We start from the raw sequence: 11,297 nt of genomic DNA on the forward strand, positions 1-11,297 counted from the left end.
ATGGACAGAGGAGTCAAAGCTGGTGTTACAGGCCTGCTCTGACTGCACTGATTGGACTGTTTTTGAGGCTGCATCAACAAACCTCAGTGATCTCACTGACACTGTGGCATCTTATATCTTATATATATATCTTATATCAGCTTTTGTGAGGACATGTACGTGCAGACCAGGACTGTCTGCACATACAACAACAACAAAACCTGGTTTACACCTCATGTAAAGCCTAAATTCCACCAGAAGCGTGTTTGTTTGTGTCCACTCCGTTACAGCAGCGACGTTGGTTTTCACTTTATTCAATGTGTGTGCTTCCATTAGCTCCGCTGCGCTGCGTCTCAGCTCTGGCAGTGCGGAGCCTTCCGTAGAAGATATGCAATGTTAAGATAATGCGTTAGGAGGATTGACTTCAGGGTCTTTAGCGGTAGGCGAGGTTAGTAGGAGGAGAAGCAGGGTCAGTACTGATGACACACCTGAGGGGGGTGTGGTGACTCCGTCTCTGTAACCTTCATTAGCAGCACCTGCGGAGGTTTTGAGTGGAAGAGACGCCACGTGGGAGACGCGAGGACGCAAGACACCTGAGAGACTGAATCTGAAGTAACGTTTGTTTTTGTGTCACGTACGAGGATCTTGGCGGTGAGTCACCTGCACGCACCCCTCAAACAGACAGGACAGGTGCACACACATTTAGGTAAGGCAGGATACACATTCACGTTTACTCAACAAAGGAGAGGCATTAAGTTACGGGCTCACTGGCCTTAGAGTCAGGCGCTAGGATAGCATTTAGCTGTGGGTTTGTGTAGCGGCGTAACATGCAAGGATTCTATTTTTGCCGGATGCCGGAGCACGGCGCATCAATTTACCACAGAAAAGATCGAGCGGGATGGGAAGTCAGACAACATTAAAACATCCATTTATTTTCAGAATAAAATACTATGTTTTAATGATTCAAAACAATGACTGCATGTGTGTTTGTTTAAGTGTTTTTAATGGTTTTATACCACACATATTGTATTATCTCACGCTGTCGCTAGTGAATCTGTAAAATTACTACAGGAATTCCTTTGTCTCGGGACTCCAGCTGTCCAGTTGTGCTCCTATGGTAGTTCATGGCCGAGGGTGAACGAAGCGGTAACAAACCAGAGCGGACGAAACGAGACCGAAACAAAGTTTTCTATGAATTACTGTAAGTATTCCACTTTTTCAAATACTTCCTGAAATCCTGCATGTGTGGTGAACTGGATATAATCCTGATGAACTGTGAAGTTGGATTTCATTTATTCAATACTAGAAGCTCTTCATTTCTTGATGTATCATTTACAAAACGTTGACTTAAAAATGTAGTTTATTAGTTCATTTGAAAGGGGTCATGCACAGCACAAATGTGGGGTCATGGTTAACTTACAACAAGACACAACTTACAAAACAATCAAGAGCAAAATGACATCATGAGATCAGTTTCATCTAAACACATGTCAAAAATGTTGAATCAAATATGGACACAATCCTTCTAATTCAACATGAATACTTCTGCACATTTTGAGCACAATCTGTACATTAACAATGACACATCGTATTTGTAATTCACATTTTAAACCAACCTCAAGTGCTACAGAGTAAAAACAAGAGCATAACAGGTAAGAGGCACTAAATTGAAAGAAGGCACTTGGAATGAGGAAGGTTTTAAGTCCTGTTTAAAAGTTTCAATAGGCGATACTGCCCTCAGGTGGTCGGGGAGGGCATTACACAGCCATGGGGATGCAGGGTAAGACCTGATACCTCACTGCATGGTACTTGGACCTTGGTGAATTGAGACGATTGGTGTTTCCTGTTGTGGTTTGTGGGGAGAACAACCTTAAACACATCACTCATGTTGTATACAATTGCATGTCTATAGTGACTGATTCTGTAAATGTCTTTGCTATTTTACCCAAAGGATGCCCTGCATCGAATGTGGTCAAAATGTTGAACATGTAAAGTCTTTTCTATGCAAGAAGCGAGATGGTTTACATATGTGCTTTTGTAAAAAGAGTCTCATGTTAGGGCACTTAAAATCAAAAGTAAATACTTTGTTGAGGTCCATGATAAATGAAGGACACAAAAACCAGGAGTGAGGAAGTTGAAGATTCAAGAATTCTGGGTTAAGATGAGTATTTGCACAAGTTTTTTTCTTCCTTTAAAGTAAATAAAAAAACAGATTTAATGTGTTTTTTTACAAAGCACTAATATTGTATTGATTATATGTGCTGTCACAGAGCTTGTATCAGATATGTGACATGTATTTACATTAATTTTAGGTCTGACAGGGCGGTCATTTGCATCCTCATCTTCAGAGAGAAGCCTGTATTTTTACACTTCTTTGCATTTTCTGGTCATTTACATTGAATCTTTGTATAAAGACAAATTCTTGTTCTAATGAAAAACTGAGATTTTCAATCCAATAGAGAAGTTCACAGATGGAGGGAGGTTTTCCTCCATGTAGAGCAGAGGCTACAAGAACTTGAGTTGTTGATCTGTGTAGTCTGACAGAGACAGAAGATTGTGTCATTCCTCTGCAGGAGATCTGATGTTTTCATAGTTCACAGCATCATCATCTTCATGGCTTCCATTCACCTGCGACAAACAACACGACACAGTCAACCCAACACTCTGAAAAAGATTATTTTACAATTCCAAAACCTATTCTCACAAGGACTCGACTACTGTAAAGGCCTTTTTATCTGCATCCTAAAGTCAGCTGAGAAGTAACTACATTATAAGGACCAGTGTCCACCTAGGGTTTCTTTCTGAGCGCCACCATCATTTTTCAATTGTCTTCAATGAGTAGAGAGCGTTTGCAGCGGTCGCTTGGAGAAAAAGTGCAGTGCCCAGCGTTTTTTTTCTCTCTAAGCGCTCAAGTTGAAAATCTTTCAACTTTTCAGAAAGGCAGTTGAAGTGACCGGCACTCTTTTCCAAATGTATGATATTCCCCGTAGTTTTGCCAGATACTGATCGTGTCTTGTACTCACATCCTCTTTGCTCCGTGTCTGATCGAGAAATAAACGATCTCAACTATTAAACACACAGTAAAAAGCAACGGAGCCGTGTCGGTCATACAGACAACAGACTGTTGTCATAGAGACAGGACGGACGTGCAGCGCTTTTCCTCTCAGCGCACAAATGCTTCAAGCAGGTGGACACGGGGCCTGAAGTCACTAACACTGATTAGAAGAACTCACCATGTTTTCATCCATACGTGTTTGTTGACCTGAAAAACAAGAGCCGGATTCCCCTTTAGCTTCAACAGAGAATATGTGTGTTCATAAAAACTTCTTTTAAATTTTTAAATTTAATCTGTGAATGTTCTCACCTTGAGTTTTTGTCCATACGTTGACCATCACAACAGTTAGTATGAGAGCTGACAAACCCACAGACACAACGATCAACCTCCATTGGGCTGCAAAGAGAACGAAGACAAATTACATTTTTATTGAGGAGAAAAATAAATCGGTTGTGCATTAAAATATTAAATTAATCTGTCTTTGAAGCACAAAATAAAATATAAGGAAACCATGCATCACTTGTATTTTATTCCACGACACATTTTAAAGATAAGTCCTTTGCACTGTATGAACTTTGAATAACAAATCCTTAATCAGTGTTGTTTTAAGAAACCAAAGGACTGATTATGTTTTTCATATTTCTTCCTCTAAAAAGGTTTGTTTGCTTTAAACGTTTCGGTCTCTCTGAATATCAGAAATCAATAGACTGATTTTAAACAGTCTTTACGCATTTATACATGAAGCAACTCAACCCAGACAAAGAACATAAAACAGATACACAGAGTGTCCATCAGTAGAGAAAGTGTAGATGAAGACAGAAACTGAAATCAATAATGCTTCAAAACATTTTTATGTCATTACCTGCTCTTACAGCGTCAGTCGCTTTTAGTACAGTTGTAGTTGGTTCTGTTTGATTTGTCCCTGCGTACACACCTGAAACTGACGATTAAAAAAATGTTCAGTAAAAAGTTACTGTTGAGATATCGGCGTCTAACTATAACTTTAAAGAATATCTGTAAGAGGTTAATCTTAAAAAAACATTTTAAAAAGTCATCGTATTCACACCTAGATTCTCAGCTGACGCCTGAAGTCTGAAGGAAAACAGATACCCTCTGTGACCGACACTCACTTTGCACTCCAGTGACTTATATCTTGATTTGTACATGTAATGATGAATCGGAAAGGTCACAGAGGCATTGCAGGGAGAGTCTGATGTCCTCGCATTCTGATGTTCTTTCACATTTTTACCCTGAAACAGCCACTTCACTCTGTGTTCTTTAGACGTCGACACAGAGCAGATTAATGTCACCTCATCTCCGTTCCTCTGCTCAGTCACTGGTGAGGATGGAGATATTGTGAGAAATAACAACACAATTTAATCCAAACTTCAACAGAGTAATGGTTAATTTAGTCATGTCTCAATTGATTGTTTTTAAAAAGACAGTTTAAGCTGAATACTTTTGAATGTAAATACTCACTGGAAATAACAGACAGATACACCGGAGCATCTGGAGCCGCTTTTCTGTCTGATTTGTACTGTTGACATAGAAAATAACCAGCATCCTCCTCTGTGACCTTCTTTATAACCAGAGCACAGTTCACTCCCACACTCAGTCTGTCTGATTTAAATCCAGTGTTTTCAGCAATCTGCCCGAGTTTAATCAGCTCTACTGCTGCTTTTGTTGATCTACTGGTCCAGGTCCATGTAGTACTGTCACAGTCACTCTGATCTTCTATCACGTTTCCACAAGGCAATGTGACATCATCTCCAACTATGACATAGTCTTGGAGGGGAGACAGTCCAGTTACTGCTGCAGAGATAAGAGAGAAGATTCAAATATTAAGAGAAATACAAATCTGACTTTCAATGTCATTATGGGGACATTTTGAGGTTAATGTGGGGAAGAGATTTGCTCTGTTTAAGAGTTCACAAAGCACACCATTTGCCCCGTAAGAAAACAAATACACTTGTCTTGGTTAAACAAAAGTAATGCCATTGCAATCAGTGATCCAATATCAACATCAGGTCCGATATTGACGTAATAAACATATTGGACATGGGTCTGACGGTGCCGATCCTCGTCACAGATCAAGACAGATTGTTAGGCATTTTAAACATGCTTTGAGGACATTCAGACTGTACTTTAAGTGCCCACAAAATCGTCCCCATCAAGATGTTCAAACCAGATGGAACAGCTCCTTCTTAATGATAAAAAAAGTACACTTCAGTTTAAAATGTGTAATGTGAAAACCTTAAAAGTTGTTGCTGCTTCCTGTTTTTGTGAGAAGCCAGCACAATGCAGTGCTGGGTTTGGTACAGCTTTGTGCAGCCTTACACAGAATACAAACAACAACACGATTAATTGTGTTCCAAAAAACAATATCGTTATTGGTACATGTATATCCAAATCGGATCAGAACTGTTGATCGGTGCATCTCTCATTATTAAAATCATAAATGAAATCAATACATCTGCTTTTATGTATACGCTTTATGTATCCTTTCCTGTAAATTGAAGGAAACATTTTTTTTTTATATATACATTTTGAATTCTACCATTGTCCCTCATCTTCTGCGACTTTAAGAGAAACGTTTTATACTTCCTCTAATTTGTGAAGAGTCACTTCCTCATAGTGACTTCTTAAAAAAACACATGCATCACTTTTTCCTTGTTTTGTCAGCAAACATCTGCTTTAACATTCCTCCTCTTATCTGAAGTTCTCACACCAAATTGCTAAAATAAAAGTATATTATTAGCATAAGTACAGCGAGAAGATCTAAGTCTTTTATGTAACCAAATAACGGACAACTTGCTGCAAATGAATTCATGTATTAAGTCATTAAAATTCCTCCTCCTGACACTTACGACCCATCAATAAGTTACATACCCCAAGTTATATAGTATTTTAAACTGTACTGATGAAGATATTCTTTATTTTTTTGCATTTTGTATGTGATAGTTTTCTTACCTGTCAGCTGAAGAGCCGTCACAAAGATGAAAGAAATTTGAATCCGTTTGAACTCGTCCATCGTGATTCTCAGTCTGTCCTCTTCTGTTCTCACGCTCACATCTGTACGAGCTCATAAAGTTGTGGGCGGTTTTTAAGAGATGCTGAATCTACTTTTTGTGGTTAGTTTAACGTCACTTCTTCTATTTGGCTTTGAGTCTGTTAATAGATTTTCATGTCAGCGAATTTCTGTACAAAAATACAGAAACGCTGTAAAAATGTTCACTTTTACAATTTTTCCTTTAAGTTTTCTCTCCACAGTTACAGACAGCGGACTGAAAAAGTAAATCTGCAATATTAGAGGGTTAAGGCTCATTGTTACATTCCCCGGATTGCTAGGGGACGAAGGGTATTACAATTAATAATAAACCAGGAATTAAAAAGTAGAGACCAGAATTTTTAACCAAAAAGTGTAAGGATTTGATTACAAAAAGAACAAGCTCTCAATGAATAACCTGAAAACCAGTTTCAAACCAACTTTCACTGGAGGATAATATTTAACACGAATGACTGAATGAATTTTACACTGTAAGCAGAGGCGCTGCAGGCAACTGCTTGGGGTCCCAGACCAGTAGGGGGCCCCTGAGGGCTCACAAACTTAAAGCTAAAGCAGTGGAACCAAAATGTACATACTGTGCAACGACAGTAGGAAACCTCCCTTAAGTGGCCCGATCTGACACCACTCACTCTTGTTGCCCTGCTAAGCGTTGCATGCACTATTGCTGTGAAACCAAAGTTAGTCAAGACTAAGTCACCTAAGAAAAAGGAAGAGGAATTCTCCATCTATAGGAGAGAAAAAAGAAACAGAGGGAAAAAAAGAGGAAGAGGAGAAAACTTTGGGACACTAGCAGACATAATGGAATGGTGATGAACGCTGGTTGGAGGGCCCCCGAGTTGATTTTTGCCAAGGACACCAGACTTGAGAATTGCCACTGAAAAATCCCCTTCTTGAACGTTGATTAGATCTAGATGTTGACTGAGGAAGTTAAAGGTGTGAAGAGTTCTGAAATGGTGTCATGATCTCTGAGGCAGACATCATGCAGAATGACAGACAGGCAATGGAATATAATTAGTCTTTGTGTGGTCACGCTGGTATTTTAAGAACCTGATGTTATTTATATACTTCATTTCTTTCTGGGCATCGTTTTATGTTTGATGTGAAAGCTGCAGATTGTGGTTTTCTTCATGGCTGCAGAACAAGCAAAGAGCCCAAGACAAATTTCTCACTTTGTGAGACAATAAAGTTAATCTTGAATCATATTTTCGCTTACAGTTTGCAATGTCTTGGACTACATAGTTTTATAGTATATTTCTAGCCTATCATTGCAGTTTACGTTTCAGCCCTTGAGGTTAGCGTTAGCTTGCGTGCTTGTTGACAGACATTCAAGTTGTACCTCCAGCTCTCGTTGCAAAGTGTCCCCAGCCCCTTCTTGACCCAAACACTTTTTTTCTTAACGTTTTAAATATCGTGCTACATTCCTATCAAACTCTGTAGCCCCAGAGATTTTGGGTTAAAATTTAAAGTACAGCCCTCAGTACAGTGAATCTTAACATCCCTAGCTAAATAACTGTCAGACATCTTAAAATTACTACATAGTAACTACTGACAACACAAAAACCACAACAGTGCAAAATTGGAGAAGAAGAAAGCCCTAACATGTGATTGGTAAGGATTGGGCGCTAAAACTTCACAAAAAGATCTTGGATAGAGTAAAATGATGTAGTTCTTATGTCAGAACAGTTATATTCATACCACTAGCTATAGTCTCATGACAGTATAGCCCCCAGGAAAAATGTCCTTCATGTCTGCATTCACCATACAGTGAAAACAAAAGACCACTTTATGACTTGCTACTTTCGTTCGATCTCTTAGCGTCGTTAAACTAATAATTAAGAAACTAGGGAAAATCGGTAACACAAATAAAATCTCAATCCGTGCAAATTATGATAGCTTGCTAATTTACCAGCTACTAAAGTAGCAAGGGGCTAAGACCCTATATCTTTGATAACTACGGCATTTAATAAACCCTAGCTCATCTCCAGCATTGATCTAAATACTGCTGTTCCTGGCTCCAAAAGTCCAACACGGCGGCGACCAACATGCAAAGTTTTAGTCTTCAAAACTGCAGTTGACGGACATATGGCTCACATTACGATAGGCGTATTCATCACAATGTCTGTCACATGTTTTCTCACCTGAGGACTTCCGCGTACGCTCAACAGCAACATCTTTATTGCACTCACCACTGGCTGTGTATGAATATACACCTGCACCTCGTCCTGTTGTTGAGAAATGATGCTTAAGTATCCCGGCGACAGGTCCTGAAATTGTGCTGGTAACATAATTTGAAGCCCGTGTCTGTGCCGTAGAGATTGTCTGTTGTGGCCGCGTTTTTTGATGTCCCGCCCACTCCACTTACCAAAAGGCACGTTTAACTTACCGATGACACGTCAAAGATCCTTCAGGGCGGTACAGTCCACAGCAGAACAGATTATGGTGTCCGTTTGAAGCAGTAACTCACAGTTCAAAAAAAGTTCAATGACTCTTCTGGCAGTGTTTGTCATGTTTCTGTTCCTCCTCTACTCCGATAGTATGATGCACACGCGTAAACATAGCTGTCAATCATGATATAACATCAGCTCTTTTACACGTCAAATAACGAATAAAAACTAAACTCTTAAAGTTAACACAGGTTGCACTCTGGTACTCAAACAATGGGAATAATATGCACTTTTTGTGGCATTTGAGCAAGTGTGCAAGCCTGTCTCCTTCCTCGTTAATAGACACGCTAACATGTGAAATGGAGAGTTTGAATTGAACAACAGACAAATTTCACGCTTTCCAACACTTAAACAAAATTCAGTGAGTGTATAAAAACATTAAATAAAGAAAATTAAATAAAAGAGTCCTATTTCAAAGTAACAAAAAAAGAGTTCCGTTTCTAGTATTCTGAATCGTACCACCCGGACGCATGTGATAATGTGTTTGTGTTCTTATGCTGCGTTCCAGTTGATCTCGTAAGTGGGGAATTCCCAGTTCCCAGTCGGAAGTGTCAACTGGAACGCCCCCTGAAGTTGTAATTACGACTCGGAATCTCAGAGAAAAAAAAAAAGTAGCTCGATTTCAGATCCAATAAGGCTGCTATGTGCATCGAAAGGGAAGTTTAAGATGCAACTGTTGAATTTATTGGCAGCTCAGTCGTCTTTTTGTGTAATTAAACCAATCAGACCGATGGTATCGTGCAAGTTCTCTCTGTGGAGGTTGTTTTCATGTTATTTTCGGTCAGAAACTATCACGTAGTGTGTTGCAATCGTCTGGTATTAGCTAACAAAACAAAGGTAGGCTACTGACTAGCTCTTCAATAAAGGCATAAAAAAAGAGCCCAAAATTAAATCTTAAAAATAAAAACTTCAACACTGAATAAACTGTTTTTACATGAACATGAATTCAATTATTACTGCTTATGAAACTAGGATAGGCTACTATGTAGGCCTACATTTCAATAACCGAAACTATGTTGGATAGCAGTGCAGTTAAACTAAAACCATTAAGCTCCCTTTGGTTATCCTCACTTAACCAGAGTGGCTGTAAAGTTAACAAATTAAGGACAATACAAACTTAAACTTTACCACGCCTTCATAAGTCTGTTAAAAGTGTTAGCTAGTGATTATCCATTAGCATTAGCGATATTTTTTAGCATCATAAAACACTGATAAAACACAAGTTTATCAAATAATTTAGGATATATTCTCATAACCCCGATAATAACAAGATATGATCTTAAACTACACGTGTTGATATTTGTTTCTCACACAGAGATCAAATAAAACTGGCTAAAGAGTGTTTTAACTCAATGAAATGACTTGACAGAAAACCGACGGTTAAGATTCTCGCAATAAGGCGAACATGTTAGCATGACACCTGCAGATAATCACACTTTAAAGACTACTTTAGTGTCCTCGTTTTCAAGATGAAGTCAAAGTGAAGACATCATGACAGGGAGCTTCTTTTACACTTGACCTTTGACACTTTGGTGACACTGTAAAAACTACACTTCAAAATAATGTAGTCTATTGGGTTTAGCAGCCCTGAATTTCATATTGGTTACATACAGACATAAATCATTAGATTATTAATATTTAACAGTATTTTCCCAGTCTTGCTCTTAAAGGTGGTTCTGGTTTTATCTGCTCTTTAGTGTGTTTTCCAAGTGTCCTGTGCATGTTTAGGCACATCTATGTGCAAAAATTCAAAGTCCGCAGAAACGCAGCTTCTCCTACGTCCTCCTGTTAGCTGTAGCATTAGCTGCATGTAACGCCCCCCCTCGATAAAAATGTGTCAGTGCGACATCATTGTCAGTGTGAGATCACTGATCTAAGCCCCTTGGCTCGTTGTGCAAGCCCTGCAGCTCATGTTGAAATTTCCGAGACGCGTGCTGAGCAACTGATCAATAACGACAGAGTGGATCGGCAGACCAATCAGAGCAGACTTGGCCCACGTGGGGTCTAACAGTGTGGGCTCAGCAGAGTGTAGCTGACGGACTCAGAGCGTAGAGGGAGCAAGGAGGAGCAGTTCATGAAAACAGACACTTTTTTCAGACTTTAGCTATTGTGAACGTACAAAAGTAGGAACATAGATTAAATATACGAACCCCAAAAAAGGCAGAATATGGGCTCTTTAAACTGTGAGAAGAACAGGTGACTAACTCTCATCTGGGCTGGGTAGCCTACACTTATAAATAAAGCAATTTATTAACAAGAAAAAATATCAAAACTAACGAACAGGTAGATAAGAATAATCTGTAAAAAGTTAGTTGTGTGAGCCTAGATTTGAGGAAATGTGCTGTATGGATGTTGTGTTGTAAACAAAAGGCAAAGAAACCAAAGTCAAAAGCAGACAGTCTTGGGAAATATATCGTAAGATGAGGTCTCTGTCGAGGTCTAACAAAGTCTGCCTGTTGTTGCTCAATACACCAAGTCAAATTCCTTGTAGCCTATGAGTAAATGTACTTGGCAATAAACCCCGATTCTGATTCTGATTTTAACAAGTGGCAACCTCCAGTAAAAGCTGGTGCTGAAGTGCAAAACCCTGCAGTTCATCAAGTGTCCACTAGAGGCTTAGTTTCTCCAGAGCTCTTGTGCTGTCCTTTTTTTTTTTTCTTCTCAAGTCTAAATTATGATGGAGATGGAGGGAGAGCAAGTTAGCAGCTTCCTCTGGTTTAAAAAACAAAACAAAAAACAGTGCAAACGATGC

General features: G+C 39.2%; 1 protein-coding gene across 1 annotated transcript; it reads right to left on the reverse strand.

Moving 5' to 3' along the window:
- Nucleotides 1-1,321: 1,321 nt before the first annotated feature.
- Nucleotides 1,322-6,120, reverse strand: LOC136182799 (uncharacterized). The gene is made up of 7 exons (XM_065964230.1): nt 6,005-6,120; nt 4,514-4,846; nt 4,101-4,370; nt 3,897-3,974; nt 3,344-3,430; nt 3,213-3,241; nt 1,322-2,607 (listed from the first exon to the last, which is right to left on the reverse strand). Exons 1-7 carry the CDS (start codon nt 6,063-6,065, stop codon nt 2,539-2,541), a joined length of 927 nt encoding a protein of 308 aa, XP_065820302.1. The 5' UTR covers nt 6,066-6,120; the 3' UTR covers nt 1,322-2,538.
- Nucleotides 6,121-11,297: the final 5,177 nt, after the last annotated feature.

Source organism: Labrus bergylta, chromosome 15 (genome assembly GCF_963930695.1).
Source record: "Labrus bergylta chromosome 15, fLabBer1.1, whole genome shotgun sequence".
NCBI classification, from domain to species: Eukaryota; Metazoa; Chordata; class Actinopteri; order Labriformes; family Labridae; genus Labrus; species Labrus bergylta.

Bases quoted from the DNA above. Each gene is read 5' to 3' on its own strand.
- LOC136182799 (XM_065964230.1), bottom strand. From the start codon at position 6,065: ATGGACGAGTTCAAACGGATTCAAATTTCTTTCATCTTTGTGACGGCT. The intron at 3,975-4,100 runs GTGTGAATACGA...TTTAATCGTCAG, and splicing joins GGCGTCAGCTGAGAATCTAG to TTTCAGGTGTGTACGCAGGG. The intron at 2,608-3,212 runs GTGAGTTCTTCT...TGTTTGTCGCAG, and splicing joins CACGTATGGATGAAAACATG to GTGAATGGAAGCCATGAAGA.